General features: G+C 43.1%; 1 protein-coding gene and 2 pseudogenes across 1 annotated transcript; all 3 read right to left on the reverse strand.

The window, feature by feature from the left end:
* Positions 1-823: 823 nt before the first annotated feature.
* Positions 824-932, reverse strand: LOC136327732 (U2 spliceosomal RNA; annotated as a pseudogene).
* A 3,852-nt stretch (positions 933-4,784) lies between these two features.
* On the reverse strand, positions 4,785-5,552 carry LOC136322806 (translationally-controlled tumor protein-like; annotated as a pseudogene).
* Positions 5,553-8,105: 2,553 nt separating this feature from the next.
* On the reverse strand, positions 8,106-9,299 carry LOC136322807 (olfactory receptor 13C7-like). The gene has a single exon (XM_066254696.1). The coding sequence runs from the start codon at positions 9,242-9,244 to the stop codon at positions 8,285-8,287; it is 960 nt and encodes a 319-aa protein (XP_066110793.1). The 5' UTR covers positions 9,245-9,299; the 3' UTR covers positions 8,106-8,284.
* Positions 9,300-22,152: the final 12,853 nt, after the last annotated feature.

Raw genomic sequence — 22,152 nt, forward strand, 5'->3', positions numbered from 1 at the left:
ATACCCACAGAATATACAACAGGAGTGAACCATGATGTAAACTCCCAGTTCTGGGTGATGACGTGTCAATTGTGTTCATTGATTGTAACAAAGGTACCACTCTGGTGCAGCATGTTGATAGTGCTGAGGTTTTGTGCATGAGGACCAGAGGGTTTATGGGAACCCTCTGTACTTTCTGTTCAACTTTGCTGTGAACCTAAAACTTATCGTAAAAAACTAAGTGTATTAATATAAAAAAATGCCAGTTAGACATTAAAAATCAGAAAAAAAATACGGATTCACTAATAAGGTTGAATAACTGCTCAAATTCTTTATCATAAATGCAAAGTCAGAGAAGCAGTACCCCAAGTTTATGGTTAATTCCAATACCATTTATGATGCGTGGCCAGTTACACATTCACTTGTTATTCTGCAATTGGTTATGACACCATGATAGAACATGCACCAAGCAGATGATTCTGAGCCTCACACGACACTTAATTGAGAACAGTGCACATGTGTATTCCCGGTACAATTATACATAAGCAGATGTGCATAGGCTTGGATTAAAGAAAAGATCAGTGCAGAACTACACTTTTTATAATCAAGAACACATTTAAAGAAGATAAAATAAATGCACAGAGATGTCAGGAAGAGTCAAGGACTATTCAAAAGACAGTCACTTCAATAGCACACAGGGTAATGTGGTGGTGACCTCTAGAGTGTCACAAATCAAAACATAACAAGTTTGCCTGTGTCTATTGTCTTACTACATTTTAAAAGTTATTTAGAATATATATAAAATAAACTAAAATCAAATACTTGAGAAATCTTAGTATTATGATATGACTATGATATGAAATCTTAGTATTATGATATGATATAGTCTGATCGAACAAGAATTAAACTGTTTAATTCTTCACTTGATCTTAGCCAAAAGGCCGAGAAGGGATTAAACTGTTTAATTCTTACTTGATCAGACTATATCATATCATTCAAGAATTTTTTACAATATATGTTTGAATATGTCTGTTTTAATTCCAATAGCTTTTTTCATGCTCTCTTCTACAGCTGGAATAAATATGTCATTCTGGGTTTTTTTTTTAGCTTTTTGTAATCATGATGATGTTTTATATTTAATTCTAATTCATCTGAAGTTTATGGCAGCATATGGTGTGATGTATGGATCAAAGGCGAACCTTCATTCAGTTGAATATTATTGCTGCCCCACTATTTATTAAAAAGTTTCCTTCTTTGTGCTATTAATTTTGATTTGACATATATGTATGAAATTCATATAGTTGGATTAATTTTCTGGTATCTCTGATACCACTGATTTTACAAAACTTAAAAAACAGTGGTGTATAGTTCAGTAACTGTGACTTTGTAATAAGTTTGAATCTGGTAAGAAGACTCTTACATTGTTACCTTCAAAAGATCATTGTATTGTACAATTGTCCTTCACTAACAATCTGCATAGTTCATTTAGTCTTTTGGGGAATTAAAAACTCTAAATAACTATGTTTCTAAGCCCAGGTTTTCTATTGGCTTTACCTCAGACATAGCAAAATTTGAGTCTTTGGGGGTAGAGCCCAGGCCTATGCATATTAAAGGAATTCTGCTTGTTACAATTTGAGAGCCTTCACCATAGAAACTGAGGTCATTTTTATTGTAGTATTTCTTCTCCCAAGCCCTGGTCAATCACTCTGCCTTTTTTTATATTCACTATAACACAAAATTTTTTTTATTGACTCAGTCTGTTATATCTGTAATTATGTTTGTTCCTAAGTCTTTGAAAATGATACAATTGGTCCTGTTTTTTCTGTCTATTGATGGTATGTAGAGATACAATTGATTTTTGAGAAGTTATTTCTATTTTCTTAACTTTTCTGGACTCATATTACTGTTAATAGTTTGCTGATTAATTTTTAGAAATACAAGAATTGTGTTTTCTGCAAAATTTGATAGTATTTCTTCCTCTGCTATTTATGCCTCTTATTTTTCAATTGACCACATCTTTACATCTATTTGCCCTTGCACATTTTAGAGCTGCTTGAATAGGAATGCATGGTTTCTGGTCTAGCATGAAAGAATCTTGAAGTCACCACTGTGTACCAGCAAGTAGAAAGATGAACACACTGATAAGTCAACAGTTCTTAGATCCATAAGAGAAGTGAGGCCACAGGGCAAACTGCACCCCAGCGTTGGAGAGAACAGGCTGGGTTGCTGACGGAGGAGGATTTGGCACATAGCAGGAGACTTCCGCTCAGGATTTGCTTCTCTGACTCTTCCTTCAGTCCTCAGCCCTTTGAGCCTGCTGCTCAAAGTGTGGCCTGCAGAACAGCAGTGCAGACATCACCAGGGAACTTGTTAGAGATGTAGAATCTTGGGCCCTACCTCAGACTCACTGAATCTGAGTCTGCATTTTTGCAACATCCTCAGGTGACTAATCACATTAAATCAAGTTCAAGAAGCTCTGATCTCAGGCGCTTGCAGAAATGTCCACCAGATGGCGCGTTTGCAGCAGGCACAAGCAGCAGGGCCATAATCAGGCACTTAGTCGCTTTCAAATTGTAGCTTAAATGGCACTAGAAGTTTGGAGCCATTGTTCACAGACTGTGGAAAACATGAATGGGAGAGCGAGCCCAGAGGAGACCCCTAGTCAATGAGTGGCAGGTTGTGGCATGTGAGCCATGAATTCTCCCTGGACTTTCCCCAGGTGTTTTCATAAACGATGCCTGGTGATAGGGATAGGATGATACGCTCTCATTTTATAGACAAGGAAATTGTGGTCCAGAGAGGGAAAGAAACTTAGCCAAGCGGTCAACAGTGGCAAATGATGTTGGAGAGATTGGAAGGCAGGTCTCTGGCTGCCTGGCCTAAGCTGGCTGCACCTCTAGAGGGACAGGGCAGGGGGCCCTCAACCCCAGTCCGTGCTGCCCTGAACCATCTGCCTACCTGACTCCTGACCTTCTCCCACCCAACTGCTCTTTGAACAGCTATCTTATTTTCTTTGGGAGTGCTAGAAACAACTGTTGTAATAATTCAATTTGAATGTTAATGAGCTTTCCACAATACTAAGGGTCCTGGACTTAAACCCAGAGGGAACAAAGCATCAGGTGTAACTTGGAACAAACAGGACCAGTCCCAGTCCCCAGAGGGTCCCCTGGGAATTTTGATGGTCTCTGAGTCCATGGCCAGTACCAGCTGTGAGCCACTGACTCTTCTATCAACTTTCATCCCATCCTCTTTACTTCTGCTGTTTTCATTATGAGAGCAGAGATTCATTTGCACAAGCTCAAGTAGATTTTTTTCTCATTTTTTTTCCCTAAAAAGAAGTTATTTGGATTGATTAGGGGAATGACATAGAATTCAATTGATAGACTTGAGGTTAATTGAGCCTGAACAATGTGTACCCAGACTATAAGGAAATTTAAAAAATATTTTGGGAGAAGCAAAGAGTTATAAAAATATTCATTTCTACCCCTGTTATTGACAATTTATAAGACTTGCTCTAACTACACTCTAACCACATTATTACCACAGCAAATTAAATGAGGCAAAGACCACAAAACAAAGGTAAATGCAGAGACAACACAGAGAATAAGCGAGAAGCTGAGAACACAGCATAACCCCAGACCCTCACTGTGTCCCATTGCTCACCTCCTCCTAGGGTACAACCACTGTCCTCTTCTCAGCGGAAGCCCCACCCACCTCTGGGTAGTGAGGAGGTTAGGACTGTGGCCAATTCAATAAGAGTAGGGTCCTTATTTTACAAATCTCCAGGGAGGGAGGTTCCAACAGATCCCCTCTCACTGTCCCTGATTCCAAAGAAAAGTTCAGTAGAGCTTGGTCTTTTCTTTCCCCTCTCTTCCTGGAAAGTCCACCAGAAGCCCTAATCTTTGCTGGAGTTCGGCATTCTATAAGCAAACTTATGTGAACAGGAATCTATGCCACCATGTAAGATCTGAGAATTAGCACTCTTTCAAGTACAGAATACCCTGGGGGGGGGGGGGGGAGACAGTCCATGACAAAGAACTTGAGATCTGCTCACAGAGGATTGTATTCAGGTAAATCTAATTACATATGTAGAAATTGTTATAATCACTATCTCCTGTACATGTCATTTGACATGTAATAAATCCATGGGACTGGTAGTTGGGAAAGCAGCACAGAGCAAGGAATCCCTAAGGACCATGATACTGGGAGAGGACTTTTACATAGTCCCATTTCTCTATCCCTAGACTCCTACCAGGCCTGGGACCTTGGAATTTCGACCTTGAAAGGCCCTCAAGGCCATCAGTCCCAAACTAACTTACAGCAGGGGACAGAGACAGCAAGGCCCAGAGAAAGGAGCTGTGAGGAGCTGCAGTCCCCAACAGCCAGCCCACTGTCCCTGTTGCTGTCATGTTTTGTCATTAGTTCATGCATTTGTTTGCTTGCTTACTTGTTGCTTTGTTTGCTTATTTGGTCTTTCAATTATGCCTGAAATCACCCCACAAAGGATTGGAGATAATCCAAAAATACATCCGAGACCAAAAATTTAAAATTAGATAGGTGAGGAAATGGGGCAAAAAGAAATTAAAAGTAGAAACATAATATTACAAAGCCAGGAAGGGGTAAGAGTCACCGCAAAATGCAGACCATCCTAGCTGCATAGCTGGGATGTGACACAACACACCCAGAGCAGGTCTGAATCTAGGACAAAAACTCAGATGTACAAAAAATATTCATTCATGTATTTATTTTCTTCCTTTCTTTATTTTTTTCAAACGAGTTTAAATGCATTTTATTTTTAGACAACCTACATGATATGTTTTTTCTTAAAAACAATGCCTCCACTCCAAATCAATCGAGGTCAAAATAATGAAGAGCTCAAGATAACATCAGTCCCATTTGTCCTAGTCCTGGTGTGATGAAAAGCAGCAGCCAGTTACGATGACAGGTGATAGATCCAAATTGCCAAATTTGTTAACATTTTTCCATTTCTAAACCATCCTTAAAGAAAATCATATATGGGGTCACACCATCCTCACGGTAGTCCAGTAGAGCAACCATGCCATCTGGATTCATGTTTTCACCAATAAAGAACTGGTAGTTTTTGAAATTGGCAAGTATGTGCTTGATTTGTTCTGCAGCCCCTGTCATAAAAGGCTTTATTCTTTCTGGTCGCTGTTCTTCAAGTTTTCCTTTGATTGATTTCATGTAATCCTTGATGTATTTCTTGTAGGCTTCTTTTGTGAAGCTGGTTTCCTGCAAATGATGGTTCATGACAATATCAACACCCATGATTACTGTGCTTTCAGTACCGTCGCCATCCGGGCCTTCAGCCTCCGCTGAATAAGTGACTCATTTCCACCAATAAGTGAGTCATCAATGTTACCCTCTGTCCTACTGACCATCTTCCCCTCTACCTCCAGGCACAGCCCGTCTGCGATCTCCCGGATCTTGTAGATATCGGAGAACATCTCATCATGGCTGATGAGGTCCCGGTAGATGATCATGATTGCGGCTGGAAGGAGACGACGGCGGCGCTGGCTTAGTGGGAGCCGGGTGCTCAGAGGGAGCACGGTGCAGCCGGAGCGGCGCTGGGGGGGGGTGGGGAGCGGGCGGAAAAAAGCTATTTATTTTCTTTAATCCAATTAAGTCTGACATCAAGCCTCCATCTGACCTGACTGATAATAATATTCTGTCTCAATCACTAAGAAGCATCTATCCTCCTAGGAACTTCCCAGAGTCATGGCCCTGATAACTTTTATAAAATAAAAGCAGCAGAAAATACATTCTTTTTAAGCACACAGAGAACTTTCTCCAGAATAAATATGTTAGGTTATAAGGCAAGTCTTAATAATTTAAGTACCAATGAATTCATACCAAGTAGTTTTCCTGATCACAATGGAACAAAACTAGGAATCAATAGCAGAAGGAAAACTGGAAAATTTACAAATATGTGAAAGTTAAACAACATACTCATGAATACCCATTGGCTCAAAGAAGAATTCAAAAAGGAAATTAGAAAATACATCAAGACAAACCTAAAGCAAAGCAAAATAAAAACCCCCACAATACACCAAAATGTATGGGATGCAGCAAAGGCAGTACAAAGAGAGGGAGGCTGTATTGAGTAACAACTGATCTCCAGTGATACTAGAAACTGAGTGTTTTGGTTACCTCAAGAAAAGTATGAGCTTGGATGCTCTTTCAAGTCTATGTTTCTAAAACTTTACGGTATACGTGATAAATTCAGAAGAAGTAGTAGAAGAAGAGAGATTTCTGAGCATGCAGACCAAGGGAAAAGCTGGATGACTCTATGACTGTGATGTGAACTCCATGGGACAGAGGAACAGGGCATGACACACACAGACAGTGATGTAGTACCCAAGAGAGGGTATGTCTGGATTGTAACAGACAAGACTGTTAACTCCAGAGTGAAGGATGAAGTCTGACTGTTGGCCTTTCTATAACAATGTTTATATAATTGGAAGGAAGTTGGAGTTAGCGGGTGAAGAAAAAGGGATGAAGATAATGGCCTCTCATCAGAGACATTTTATTCCAACAGCTAAAACTGATGTGCTGAAAACAATGGTTTTATTGTAATCTTTGACTAATCAGACCTAGATTAAAACTTCCTCAGATTACCTAGCCAAAGGTTACACAAATGTACTGGGGTTAATAAAAACAGGGGAGACAATTTAAAATCTTTTTCTCAGTTATAACAGTGATTAATTTGCAGTGTGGTGCCAGTGCCTCTAAAGAGAGGAAATATTTGAAAGCATTCTTGGATACTAGTTTGTCAGACATGATGCTAGAGATCTTGGTTTATTCATGTATTCTTTTCATAGCAGGAAGTCAAAATGTGGGAAATGACTAATTGGAATAAAAGTCTATATGCAGGAAATAACTGAGTTATGTTAGTAAGTTGTGGGAGAAGGCTTAAATTGGGTAGCCACAAATCAATGCATTGTTATTATTTTTTTTCCATTTCAATTATAAAACTTCACACAGACATACATATGTGCATGTGTATATGTGTACACCATTCTTAAGAGATGCCATTTTCAATATAAAGATTTTTTTCTAATATTGTAGATAATACAATTATATTAGTAGTTAATATGGATTCCAAATATCCATTTTTTTTAAATTCAAATAGGTTCTAAATATATAGAGTTTATAAGGCAACAGAAAATGAACATAACTTTGGAGGCAACTATTAGCCAGTAAAGGGAGGAAGCTGATTTGACATGGGGATAAGGAAGGAAGAGGGAGGAAAAGAAAAGAGAGAGCAACCCGCTATATACCAATAATGGTAAAAGACCAAAGTTTGGTAATAACTGACCTTTACAAATATAAATTTAAGTGGGTTAAAAATAATCTTTGTAATACAGTCAATGCATACTATTTCAATATGCTCCTTGAGTGAGGAGAAAGCCATTGACTTAGAGCTTTGAGAGCAGCACTGGTCCCATGGCCAGGCTTACCTGTGCCACTACTGGTGGGGAGTAACTGTTACCACTGGGTTTCTATAAGTTATGGAATTGGGAATGACTTTTGCCTTTGGTTCCCCACAATCTTTTTGGGGTTCATCACAGTGTGGGCATGTTCACGGAGTGTGTGCTGGGTGTGTATAATAGCCATCCGCGTGCCATGTTGGTTGCATGAATGAAAGTTTGGGAGCTGCTGGCACTCAGTCATGCAGCACTCTATTAACTGCCGCAGTGAGGTGGCACCTCTGCAGCTTCTCTGCAGTGGTGATAAAGAGGAGCATGTGATGAATGACTAGATTTCATTAGGTCAAAAGAAATCCTCTGCTCAAGGTAAGTTCTGCTATTTCTAGTGCTAAGATATGAGTGGCATTCCTGCCATGGCGCTAATGATCACTGTTATATGTCAAGGCAGGTGACATTTTCCAGTTGATCCCTGTACCATATAGAACAAAGGTCTTTGGGGTGAGACTAGAGAGACAGAAAGCAGCAGTTCTATACAAGGAAGGACAATATACCCTAACATGCCCATACCCCCGCCACCACTTACATTTTTGTTTGTTTCTTTTGAACACATCTGTAACTGTTTATAGATATTCATCAGGTTCTGGTGTCAAAAGATTTAAGATTTGGGCAGCAGACTATAACTATGACAGGACACAGTGCAGTTTTGTGTAGAGCCAACAAACTAATCAGCAGTGCCAGAAATGAAAAGGTGCTTTTCTCCGGTGGTCCAAGGACCTCTCTGGCTACCATTTTCTCATAGGCGCAATGAAGAGTTCTGAGGTCTTGCATTCTGATAGTCTGGGGATCTGTGACCGTCACTTAGTTAGGTGTTTCTCGTGTAACAAGTCCCTCACAGCAGCCTTTACATCCTTGTTCCTGAGGCTGTAGATGATGGGGTTGAGCATGGGGGTCACAACACCATAGAAGAGGGAGATGAGCTTGTCTGAAAGGTCCTGCTTGTCTGCTCCCAGTGGGTCCTTGGATTTGGGTTTCCCATACATGAAGAGGATGGTCCCATAGAAGACGACCACGACTGTGAGGTGGGCAGAGCAGGTGGAGAAGGCCTTTTTTCTGCCCTCAGCTGAGGGGATCCTCAGGATGGTAGCAATGATGAACACATAGGAGACAAAAATGAACAGGACTGGGATGCTCAGGAAGATCGTGTTGGACACAACCATGCTGATCACATTGATGGAGATGTCAGCACAGGCCAACTTCAGGACAGCCAGGATCTCACAGGTGAAGTGGTTGATGATGTTGTCCCCACAGAAGGGCAGCCTCATGGCCTGGGATGTCTGAACTACTGAGTTGGTAATACCAGCTGCCCAGGACCCAACAGCCATGGGCACATAGGTAGCCCTACTCATGATCACAGTGTATCTAAGGGGATTGCAGATAGCCACGTAGCGATCAAATGCCATCATACCTAGGAGCACACACTCTGTGGCTCCCATGGCAAAGGAGAGGAACATCTGCACAGCACAGGCTGAGAAGGGGATGGTTTTCCTGGGGGTCAGGAAGCTGTCAAGAATAAGGGGTACTGAGGAGGTTGTGTAGCAAATGTCCAGGAAGGAGAGGTTCCCCAGGAAGAAGTACATGGGTGTGTGCAGGCGGGAGTCAAGGGTGGTCACCAGGATGAGGACCCCATTGCCCAGCAGAATCACCAGGTACATCAGCAGGATGAACACAAAGAACGTTTTCTCCAGCTTTGGGTGGGCTGAGAGGCCCAGGAGAATGAAACTTACCACATTGGAGGTCTGATTGGACCTGTCCATGTTGTATATACTCTATCACTTGCAATAACTCAGAAGGTCATGTAAGGATCATGTAAGGAAAATATTCCCTTTGTGCCTTCATCATCAGCTCCAGAAACATGGCTTCTTATTATTGCTGGGCTTTGGATTCTTAAGCCAAAAGGAGAAAGAGTTCCCATTTTTAATCAAGAAGTGACAACTGCATGAGAAGAAGGCTATGAGGTATGAGGTCCCGGGCAAGCCCTTTCCCCTCTGCACAAAGTGGGGTGAGGCCAGATGACCTTAGAGACTCTTGCAGTTTGATGGGTCTATTTAATTCCATGAAACTAACATCATACACATGAAAGGGCTTCCTATGTCCCCTTCACAATCCCCCATTCTATTACAATCAAGTGTGATGGCAGAACTGTAGCTGTGCTAATAAAAATTTTGGTATGATAAAAACCTGTACTTACCTTTATCAGAAAAATAGTGAGCAAACAATGATTTGTTTCCTAAGGGCTGGAAAGAGGGCGCATGTCAGACCTAGGGACACTGGGTCTGCAGCTTCGGGGTAAGGGTTCAGAATGTGTGACAGGTGAAGGGTCCAGCCAGTCCTCGCCCCTCCACCTGCCTTGTGTGCTCAAGGCACATTCTCCAAAGGACTGGATAGCACTCTTAGGAGACAATTTAAATTCTAGTCTGTTTTTGGGGACCATTTTAGTCCCTAAGGTCATTTAAAGTTTGTAGAGTGAGTTGTATTCAGTTTAGAAAGTTTGTATTCTTCTGAGATAACATCCCCAAGATGCAATTATGATGAAGGCACTGGAGGTTTGCTTCCTGCTTCCTCTTTCCCTCCCTCCTTTCTCTCTCTCTCTCCTCTCTCTCCCTCCTTCCCTCCTTCTTCTTTGAGCTCTGTAATCCTATTCATAGAGTCAGAGTCCAGCAGCCTGCTGGTCAGTGATTATATGACCCATTCAGAACCCCAAGTCTTTCCTTCTGTGCTGTAGCCAAGCCCCACCACTCCAAGTCTGTGCTTATACAGTGGTTTTTGTAAGATCTGAGTGAAAGACATACTTTCTCTTTACATTTTCCACTCGTTGGATTAGGTTCCCTGTAGCAAACTGCCCTGTTCTTCCTCAGTCTTCACTTGACATTCATCTAAATCAGTGTCCTTTCAGCTTCTTATGATCTGTGCATGTGCTCTGAGACTTCATGGGAGTCATTGACAGAATGATCCAGAGCAGGGATAGGTTCAGATAATGGGTACATTCCCTTATTCAGCAAGTCATTATTGCATAAAAGGCAGTAATAGTCTGCCTTCCAGAGTCCACCCTCTAGTGGCAAGAGAGGCACCAAAAAGAAAGTTACCCAACAAGGAAGGAGATGCAGGAAGAAAGCTCACACTGCTGTGAAAGCCCAGAGAGAGGCAGGCGCCAGACACCCAAGGCCCATGGTTTGCTGAAGCAGGTTCACCAACTGCACACATCTCCTCCCAACTTCCGTTCAGTGATGTTGTTGGTAGTTTGATACTGGACATGGTGGGAGAGATTACACCACAGAAATCGGTAAATGATACATCCAGATCAAGGCTTTTTCTGTTCTGGAGATCCTGTTGCTAAACAATTTACCACCACACCACTGGAATGGAAGAGTGGCAGTGTGCCTGATGAAGAGGAGTGGAGAAGCCCCCCAGGCCGAAGAAACTGCAAAGGAGCCCAGGGGTGGGAGTGATCAGCACTGCACTGGTGCTCTAGCATGAAGGGGCAGGTCCTGCTGATGGGGAGGAAGGCAGGGCTGGACCTGTGGTTGGTCGTTTTGAGCATCCTGAAGAGTTAGGACTTTGTCCTATAGGGGGTGAGAGGATGCTTAAGAATTTTAAATAAAGGTCTAACACGATTAATTTTGCATCTTGGCTTGATCTGCCTAGGCACAATGTGGAGGGAAAATTGAGAGAAAGAGGACAAGGACTAAAGAGCTAGGGAAACACTTCCCACAAGTGAAGATAAGGACATTAACTAGGGAAATGATTGAGGGCAAGACAGGGAGATTCAAGAAGTATTTGGTAGATACAAAACACAATATTAGCATTTGGTTGGATATGGAAGCCAGGAAAGAGTAAGAATAATTATTTGTAGCTCAGATAATGGGTGGACGATGGTGACACCAACAAAGGTACAGAATACTGACCAAGTTGCTATTTTTAGGGAATAAAATGAATTCAGTTTTGGGCACAGTGTATGTAAGGAATATTAGGTAGAGATGGGGAGATGTCTGAGCAGGAGACTCACCAACTCATCCATCACTGGGGCTGAATGACTGGTACTCCTCTCTTGTCTCTAGATACAAATTTAACTGTGCTATAATAGGAGATTGTTGGAGACCCTTCCCCCAAATGCAAATTTGTAATATCTATAGGGCTTTCTTGACCTCTGAGTCACTAGGGGCTCATCCACTCTCCTGTGAAGGAAGTTTCCTGCTGGCAGGAGGGGAAGTCCCCAGAGACCATTGACTCAGAAGTCAGCAGTATGGACAGTCAAGGGTCAAGGACCAGGGGTTAGGGGCAAGCAAGGACTGAAAGAGCAGCTAACTCCAGACCAGAGGAATTATAGGCAGCTGCTCAGATCTTTTATAAAAAACACAACAAACAAACAAACAAACAAATAAACAAACAGAAATCTACCTTCTCTCCTCTCTGATTCCTTAAAAGGATTAACTAGTACCACAATCCTAGGAAAAGTCTAGATAGGCCAGTGCTTCTGCATTAGAATCATCTAGAAGACTTGTTAAAACACAGATTGAAGCCTGACTAGGCATGGTGCAGTGGATAGGACATCAGACTGGGACACAGAAGACCTAGGTTCGAAACTCCGAGGTTGCTGGCTCGGGTGCAGGGTTGCTGGCTTGAGCGTGGGACATGACCCCATGTAGCCCCCCAGTCAAGGCACATATGAGAAAGCAATCAGTGAACAACTAAGATGCTGCCACGAAGAATTGATGCTTCTCATCTCTCTCCCTTCCTGTATGTCCCTCTCTCTCTTTCTCTCTGTCTCTGTCAAAAAAACAACAACACACACACACACAAAAAAACATGGATTGAAAACACACACACATGCCCAGTGATCCAATTCAGTAGGTTTGGGGAAGGGCCCAGGAATCTTCATTATTAACGTATTTCCCCGGTGATGAGAAACAATTCTGCCTATCTGTTGATCACCGTTGAGTAGCATTGGGCTAGACTTTTTACTATCCCAGTGCATGGGATCTTAGAGCACTGAAATTTCAGATATTGCTAAAAATGTTCCTTCTCATTTCTCCTCACTGCCTAGGGAAGCCTCAGACAGCCCAGCCACGGGGTATGAACTGGCCAAGGCGGAACTTTGTGTGTCAGAAATCTCCTTATTCCATGTGTATGCGTGTTTGTTGGTATACATGTAAGTTTGCCAAAGATGAGTGGAGCTGACCAAAGAGTTGACAGCACCAGCATTTCCCAGGGCAGCATCTGTTTACTGTAGCTTTCTGAGGACAATGGTAGATATGACACCCCTTGGAATTCACAAGGTCTATAACCAGATCCCTGATCAAAAGTTTTCGACCAACCCTGCTCAAAACACTTGAGATTCCATCAAGAATCACATTCTCTGTAAAGGCAGAAAATAACCACCACTATTTTGAGATAAAACCAGGACTGAAATCAACGTTATGAAGTCAGAGGAACAGGATCTCCCTGAAGAGGGAAAGGGGAAGAGGCAGAAAGTGGAAGTTTGTCTCCATAGAAAGTGAGGAGAGGCCAAAGCTTTGCCTCTTCATGGAAGGGAGACTGCTCATGCAGCAAGCACTAAGTGGAGAAATGAGAGTGTAACTTCTGATGTGTGGATGCTGGATTAGCTAAACAATATTTGCCTGATTCACTGCTTCAACCCAGGAAGTCTCTCACTTATTGAATATACCTGTCTTCTCCATTTTTTCAGTGCTCTGTGCCACAAGGTGCCCCAGCCACAGGACTCACCTGAATGAACCAGGACCTTTCAGACAAACTCAGCTCTTTCTCCTATTGACTTCTGATCCCCATGCCCAACCCCACCCTCTATGGTCTGAGGAACAAGGATGTTAAGACTGCCGTGAGGGCCTGACCCGGTGGTGGCACAGTGGATAGAGCATTGGACTGGGATGCAGAAGGACCCAGGTTCGAGACCCCGAGGACGCCAGCTTGAGCGTGGGCTCATCTGGCTTGAGCAAAGAGCTCACCAGCTTGGATCCAAGGTCCCTGGCTCCAGTAGGGAGTTACTCGGTCTGCTGAAGGCCCACGGTCAAGGCACATGTGAGAAAGCAATCAATGAACAACTAAGAAGTCGCAATGCGCAACGAGAAACTGATAATTGATGCTTCTCATCTCTCTCCGTTCCTGTCTGTCTGTCCCTGTCTATCTCTGCCTCTGTAAAAAAAAAAAAAAAAAAAAAAAGACTGCCGTGAGGAACCTGGTAGCTCAGAAACACTTCACTCAGTGATGATGGGATACGGCCCATGACCAGACACTCTGATTCACTTGAGAATCTCATGCAAAGAAATGCTAGGCAAGAGGCAAACTGAATTTAGAGCCATGCTACTCACACAGTGACCCATGGACCAGCGGTGTTGGCTTCATTTGGGAGATTATTATACCTACAAAATCTTGGGGCCCATTCCAGATATATCATCTAAATTTTTAAAAGGTCCCCCAGGTGATTCATGTTAAACTTGGAAAGTATTGATTAACAGTATGTTGTGGATGCTGTACTGGGTGTGCTTGCCCCCCCCCCCCCCCAAACCTAGGGCTGAAGCTTTGGTTCCTGTAGCTGTTGGGAGTCTTGGTGGCTGACAACATTCAGCTAGTCCTTCTGCTGGCTTGCCCTTGGCCCAGGAGTTACCTCACCCAAAGTCACATTGTCTTCCAACAGGCAGCCCAAATCCAATGATTGGTCAGTGTCAGTGTAAAGGCCCAGTCCTCCTTGCTTTGAATAGGGAGACCTCTAAAGGGCTATCCCAGCCTGAGAGCCTCACTGTGGCTATTAAAGTTCCCCCTCTGCCCGGTCCTGCTTCCTTCACCTCCACACACAGGTGTTGAATTTAAGAGCACTCCCCAGTAAGTGTCCTGCATGAAAATCTTCCCATCAAAGTTGACTCCCTAGGAAACAGAACCTGTGACAGAGAACCATCGTCAATCTCAGACAGATGTGTGAGCTGTGTGTATATTATAGGTGCATGTCCTTCTCAGATGTTTCCTGCACCCTGACACACAAGGAAAGTAACCCAGTGAATTCCTTTTGTTCATGCAAAGAAAAAATTATTCTAAGGAACCTTCATTCACTCCTGTTGGGAATGCAAATTAGTACAACGATTATGGAAAAAAGTATGGTGGTTTTTCAAAAAATTAATAATAGAACTACGATATGACCCAGCAATCCCTCTACTGAGTATCTACTCTCCAAACTCAAAAAAAATTGTACATAAAGACACATGCAGCCCCATGTTCATCACAGTATTGTTCACAGTGGCCAAGGCATGGAAACAACCAAAGTGTCCTTTGATAAAGGATTGGATAAAGAAAATGTGGTACATATATACAATAGAATGTTATTCAGCCTTAAGAAATTATGACAGTGACATTTACAACAACATAGATGGACCTTGAGAACATTATACTGAGTGAAATAATTAAATCAGAAAAACCAAAGAACTCTGTGATTTCACACATAGGTGGAATAGAAAACTGAGGCTAATGGATATGGATAAAAATGAAGTGGTTACCAAGGGTTATAGGGGAGGGAAGAGTATAAAGAAGGACAAATGTAAGGTGACGAAAAATGATTTGACTTTGAAAATGTTTACCTGAAACCTATGTACTCTTATTGATCAATGTCACCCTGTTAAATTTAATTTTCTAAATAAAAAATTTTTAAAGTATGCCAAAAAAATTATTCTATAAACATGATTTGCTAAATTAAATGCCTTTACTTTTCACTTCTATAAACGGATCTTAGTTTGTATTTGTGGTAAAAGTACTTTTATTTCCTTTAGCAGAGAGTAGGCAGGGCTGTTGTACTCCCTGGACATGAAGGTGCAGTGGTCAGGTCTAAGGGCTGTTTCTCTCCAAGGACAAAGATGTCTGAGGCCTGGAAAACATGCTGCCTTCCTGACTACAAAAACAAACAAACAAAACTTCAAGACAAAGAACCCTAAAAAATTTTAATAAGTATTTATTTACATGTCTACAAAAGGGCACTTTAGTAATGGAGGAATTTTTATGTTCATGCATCATACTATATTTTAAAATAATCTGTAGTTAGGTACATTCACTTTGCAAGGATTCCTGAGTTTTCATGATCATTGTTAAGAAATAACAGAATTATAAATGAAGTGAGTCACTGGTAAGTCAAATAATTTTAATAACAGAAGTAGAGAAATCATTTCAAATTTATCACAAAATTATACTTAAAATGAGATGTAGGTGTATTTTGACATGATGTGAGCGGGATCTCCAAAAGTAAGAGTGTTCAGGCTGGGATGGTCTTGACATGAACCTGATAGTTCTAGATGAATTTGTTTGCAGCACCTAGAAAAGTAATGGGCACATGGGTTCTCAGTAAGACAGACACATGTCTCTCCCAAGTACCTTCCAACTTTCTCTTGCCTCTGCACTCCTTGTGCTCAGAGAGGTGTGGCAGGTGGGACTGGCAGAGTTCTACAGAAAGTCTAGGTGAGGGCTCAGATGGGTGAAAGTTTTCCCTAAGTGAAAATCCAAAAACATGCCAATCCCTAGCCTGAAGCCTGAGGTTGTCTGTGTACAATTCTCCAACTAGGAGTCCTCAGGGCTGCTTTTCCTCACTGTTTATGAAAATGACAAAATCACTGGTGAAGAGAGGCTGACCCCACACTCTGTAATGAGAATCTGTGCATTTTCCCTGGGATAACATGGGCCATGATGCCTGCATAAATGACAGAGTATACAAAGAACTGTGACCCTAATTTCCATATTCTTACCAAAGAAGAATAAGTACCTGAGTCTTTTTTTAGAGGAGGGAGAGAGAGAGAGAGAGAGAGAGAGAGAGAGAGAGAGAGAGAAGCATCAACTCATTGCTTCACTCTAGTTGTTCATTGATTGCTTCTCATATGTGCCTTGACCAGGGGGCTCAAGCTGAGCCAGTGACCCCTTGCTCAAGCCAGCAACCTTGGGATCATATTGATGATCCTTCTCTCAAGCCAGCAACCCCACCCTCAAGCTGGTGATCTCATGCTCAAGCTGGTGACCTTGGGTTTTGAAACAGGGACTTCTGCATTCTAGGTTGACACTATTCACTGTAGCACCACTGGCCAGGCTACCCAGAGTCTTTTTATTAGTGTGATCAATCAAGCAGAAGAAAGAATCCGTGAACTTAAGGAGAAAGATTTAAAATTACCTAGTAGGAGGAGAAAAAAGAAAAAAAGAATGAAAAAATAGTGTAGAAAGCCTACAGGATTTACAGGATATCACTGGAGTCCCAAAAGGACACAAGAGAAAGGGTCAGAGGCTTTATGTAAAGAAACAATAATCAAAAACTCCCCAAATCTGAGGACAGAAATAGACATCCAGAGTCTATAAGCCCACAGGACCCCAAATAAATTGAACATAAAGAGGTCTACACTGAGTCACGTTATAATTAAACTATCAAAAGTCTAAGATAAAAAGAAAATTTTGAAAGCAGCAAGAGATAAAAGACTTGTCATATACAAAGGAACTCCCATAAGGCTATTATGCAAGACTAGATGGGTAATATAAGTAGCAAGATGGAAATTCTAAGAAAGAATCAAAAAGAAAGGCTAGAAATGAAAAACACTGTAACAGAAATGAAAAATGCCTTCAATGGGCTCATTTGTAGATGAGAGGACACAGCTGGGAAAGAATCTCTGAGCTTGAGAATATGTCAATAGATAGTTCCAAAACGGAAAAGCAAGAGAAAAAAGACCCCCCTCCCTAAAAAGTAATATATCCAAGAACTGTGAGACAGCTATGAAAAGTGTACCCTAACGTGTAATGGAAACACCAGAAGAATAGAGAAAGGAACAGGAGTATTTAAAGAATGTAAAGGGGTCCTGAGACCAAAAAGTTTGAGAACCACTGTTTTTCATTTAAAACATATAACTGGCCTGACCAGGCGGTGGTGCAGTAGATAGAGCATCAGACTGGGATGCAGAAGGACCCAGGTTCAAGACCCCGAGGTTGCTAACTTGAGCCCGGGCTCATCTGGCCTGAGCAAAAAGCTCACCAGCTTGGACCCAAGGTCACTGGCTCGAGCAAGGGGTTACTCAGTCTGCTGAAGGCCTGCGGTCATGGCACATATGAGAATGCAATCAATGAACAAACTAAGGTCGCAACAAAAAACTGATGATTGATGCTTCTCATCTCTCTCCATTCCTGTCTGTCTGTCCCTATCTATCCCTCTATCTGACTCTCTCTCTCTGTCCCTGTAAAAAAATAAATAGCCTGACCTGTGGTGGCGCAGTGGATAAAGCATCGATCTGGAAATACTGAGGTCGCTAGTTTGAATCCCTGGGCTTGCCTGGTCGAGGCACATATGGGAGTTGATGCTTCCTGCTCCTCCCCCCTCCTCTCTCTCTCTCTCTCTCTCTCCTCTCTAAAATGAATAAATAAAAAATAAATAAATAAATAAATAAATAAATAAATAAATTTAAAAAACACATATAACTGGGCTTATTTACCACTATTTCACTATAAAAAGAGAAAAAGAGAGCCTTTTCTTACCTATGGGCCCACAGATTGTACTCTTCAATATCCACACCTATGATACATTGTCTACAATTTTCAATTTCAACTTTCTTAAAGTGAAGTAAGAAATCAGACTCTAGCAAAAAGGATCAACGTGCAGAATCTGTCTAGAATTTTACAGCTATCTCCCCGACATCTGATACAACAGCACTTTATTTTAACAACTTGCCTTTAATGAGTGTCTTCAAAGCATTCAACTTAGTTTTCATAAAAGTAACTCTTTTCAAACCCCCCCCCCCTTTTTTTTTTTTTTTCTGAAGCTGGAAACGGGGAGAGACAGTCAGATAGACTCCCGCATGCGCCCGACCGGGATCCACCCGGCACGCCCACCAGGGGCGAGGCTCTGCCCACCAGGGGGCGATGCTCTGCCCCTCTGGGGCGTCGCTCTGCCGCGACCAGAGACACTCCAGCGCCTGGGGCAGAGGCCAAGGAGCCATCCCCAGAGCCCGGGCCATCTTTGCTCCAATGGAGCCTTTGGCTGCGGGAGGGGAAGAGAGAGACAGAGAGGAAGGAGAGGGGGAGGGGTGGAGAAGCAGATGGACGCTTCTCCTATGTGCCCTGGCCGGGAATCGAACCCGGGTCCCCCGCACGCCAGGCCGACGCTCCACCGCTGAGCCAACCGGCCAGGGCCCCCCCCCCTTTTTAGCTCAGTTTATGTAGTTTAAATAAGATTAATATAACTACAAGATTAACAACTGGCTTGAGCAGGCAGGGGGACAAATGTAGCTTCCCCTTAGTGTACCTCCCTGCTGGTAGGAGCAGACAGATGTACCCGCCAACTCACTCTCCCTGAACATGCAACTTGCCTTGAATGTTGGTCCATGCATTGTGAAGAGGGAATCAGTAGTGTTAGTCAATCTGGAGAAACAGTTAAAGGGAGATTGGGTAAAAGCACTTCTGTTTTCAACAAGCCCAGACGACTAAAATTAGTCAATGGTCAACTCAAGTCCTCCCCTTCTACTCAATTACAGGAAAGATATTTTACTTATCTACTTATCTTCAATGCCTGGCATAGAATAAAGAGATGGTCAGAAGAATTTACTATTTTGATTGAATGTCAAGACAACCTTCTAGTCCCCAGTCTCCCATGCTAGTTTAACCACCCTCCCTCCCGTCTCTGTTTTCTTCTGCTTCTCTTTCCCTCTCTTAGTTTTGAACTCCTGCCTTTGGTTCAGTCTTTTTCTTTACCCTGAGATGTCCTTAAGCCTTATAATTTCTTCTCCTAGCAGGCCTCTCACATTGGTGCCTCTCACACCCCCCTGACCCCTCACCCCGACTCTTCCCTGCTTCTGGGGTCCTATACAACTTAGAGGCACTTGGCGGTCATCTCACAGATGGCAGCCGTCACCTGCCTGTGTCATTTCTGCTCTCTTTCTATTGTTTGGTGCCGGCCCCTGGTACATATCTCATGCTTCCTGATTTTAAGGGCAGAGGCCAGGCCCAGTCAGCTCTGCAGGGATGGTAGGAACTGCAGTGAGGGCCGGCTGCTCTGCAGCATGTGGAAGACCAGGGTGTTTGTGAGAGCAAGGCAAACCTTCCACCTCTTGTTCTGACACTTAGCTCTGCAAGGACAAGCTCAGATTTCCCCTAGCAGAGACCATTGTGGTCAAAGCCTGGTCAGACCTTAGTTGTACCTCGACTTCCAGGAAGGTCAGCAGAGACAGGACAGGAACCTCTTAATCTAAGGAACATTTCTTTGTAGTGAAAATTAAGATTTACATAGAAGTCTGCACCTTATCTAATTGGGTTTATGGGACACAGGCCCTAACCTCCTGTGAGGACTCTCACCAAACTTTAAATTGCTTCTGGGATTAAAACTGGCCCCAAACAACCAGAGCTCTAAATTGCTCCAGGGCCCCATGACAGAATATCTGGGGAGAGGGCGGGGGACAAAGAGCAGAGGGTGTCCGTCCTGGGCATGCAGTTGGCCACGACTGCCGGAGAAATGGCTCCTTTGCCTCTGTTGTCTTACTGGCCATGGAGAAGGCCACTGGAAGGGAGTAGCCAGAACTCCTTCGGCTATGGTCAGCCCTAACTTTTTTTTACTTTGCTCTGAATTTGAAGGAACTGCAAAGCCTCAAGACAGCTGAAAAGGATTGGCTGCATGCTTCCAGGCACCGCCCCCACAGATAGGGTCATGCTGGGGCGGTCAAGGTGGGCAGCTGAAGCCATCACCTCCCAGCCCAGAGCCCTTCCAGCATCCTCCCCGCCATGAGACATTCTGCCCAGGTGTGCTCCTGTCCCCACCATGGCCCCATCCCCACACTGGACACAGACTGAGTTCTCCCTGTGGCTAAAACTTCTTCAGGTAGGTGGGAGGAAGAGAAGAGGTAGTTGTGAGGAGACCTGGTCACAGCCCCCATGTTTCTGAAGGGTCTTTCTAGGGGGAGGAGTCAGGCATGTCTAGACCGTGTGGGGGCAGGCAGGAGTGAGGAGTGGGGTGACATTGGAAGAAGGAAGTTTCTCCTTAAAGTGAGGGGAAACTTTCCAACCATCAAATCTGTCTGACACAGGAATGGGGACCATGCACTCACACAACTCAAGATGATCAAAGCAGAAATGGGAAAACTGTTTCATAGAAGGTATTCATACAAGGGAGGGGAAAGAGGCAGAGCTATTGATAGTTACTGTACAACATTCCTGCCAAGTCTGAGAATCCCCAGTTAATGGTATTACTAGCTCTAAAAACAGATTTCTTTTCCCTAAATATTTTTGATGTCCGCAGTTAATATCTGAAAACCACATGAAAATAGCTTCAGACTGTGCCTGGTTTCTCCCATCCAATCTTCCCCAGCCAGTAACATGTCACAGATGCAATGTGTGAGGCCCAGAGACACCCCACCCACCCAAGCTCTGCTACAAGGCAAATGTTTTGGAGAAAGGTGTGACACCTGTATCTCTCATGAGTGTTGTAGGGAGAACAAGGAGGACCAAGACTTCATAATTGCTCCTCTGCTTCTCAGGAAATCTGCCCTGGCACAGATGGAAGAGCCAGAATACAATCAGTGTGGTAGGGAAGGAGCCCTAGGGAGAAGGTCGAGAACCAGGCTCCTGTCCTGGCCCTGGCCACGCTACCTGGGACCTCTCTGAACTTGTTTCCTCATTTTTAACATGAGCACCCAAGGTCTGAGGTTTTCTCTATAGATCATTCTATAGTGACTTAAGGACATCCTGTATGCAGTACTTCCTTTGAGGGATCTCTCTGCAAAGCTGGGTAAAATTGTTGGCTTTCCTGTAGAGAAAGCGTTACTGTGGTATTGCAGCGACTATAATGATCAACTCAGATAGAGATGGGTCTGGGCTAGGAGTTGTGACTTATAGAATAGCTTCAGAAGCATAGAGCCTGGTCACAATGCCACAGATGCTCAGCGTGGGAGGCATACAGGACATTTGCCCTTGGAATCTACTCTTGTTCCCCAACCCCCAGGGCTGGAGAAGACTGCAGAAACTGAAGTGCTATGGACAAAGGCCACGATTAGAGGTTGGGGGGAGTGTGGAAGGGATTCTGTTAGGGTCTCCCTAGTCTATTGGTCAGAAACTTCGTATTGACAGTGTCGTGAAAGGGGATCACCAAACAAATTCATAAGAGATGAAATATAAACTAAGTATCAAGTAACAAATGTAAATTTTAGGCAGACCCTCATCTTCCTGGCTTGTGTTCATCACATTTCTTCTGTATAGGACTCCAGGTGGACCCAAATTACCATCAGAAAAGTTATTGTACAAGCATACACAGAATTGGAGCCAGTAGAGTGAGGTAATTGCTGAAGTCAGCGTTACTGATTATGACAACCTCCTAGGACATTGCAGGGACAATTTGGGAACAGGTAGGCTGAGCCTCTAGGTTTCTGTTTCATGGTCCCCATGCAGGTTTAACCTTACGCAGCCTTTGCTTCAAGTGTGTTAACACTATTGATCTGGCTAAAATTCTTTCATATATCATGGTTTAATTAGATTTCCGGGCTGTCCCTTTCCTTCTTTTGATGTGATATATCTTGAGTTTCAAGATAACTTTAGTAGACAGTGAATTTTATCCTTTAGACACTGACATTACAAATTAATGTGTCAAAGTGTTCATTTAATTATAAGAATGGAAGCATCTCATTGTAATCCCCACATATTGACATGTGTTTGTTGTCCTCAGTTT

Source organism: Saccopteryx bilineata, chromosome 2 (assembly GCF_036850765.1).
Source record: "Saccopteryx bilineata isolate mSacBil1 chromosome 2, mSacBil1_pri_phased_curated, whole genome shotgun sequence".
In the NCBI taxonomy this organism is placed as follows: domain Eukaryota; kingdom Metazoa; phylum Chordata; class Mammalia; order Chiroptera; family Emballonuridae; genus Saccopteryx; species Saccopteryx bilineata.

Coding starts and splice junctions, on each gene's coding strand:
- LOC136322807 (XM_066254696.1), bottom strand. CDS start 9,244: ATGGACAGGTCCAATCAGACCTCCAATGTGGTAAGTTTCATTCTCCTG.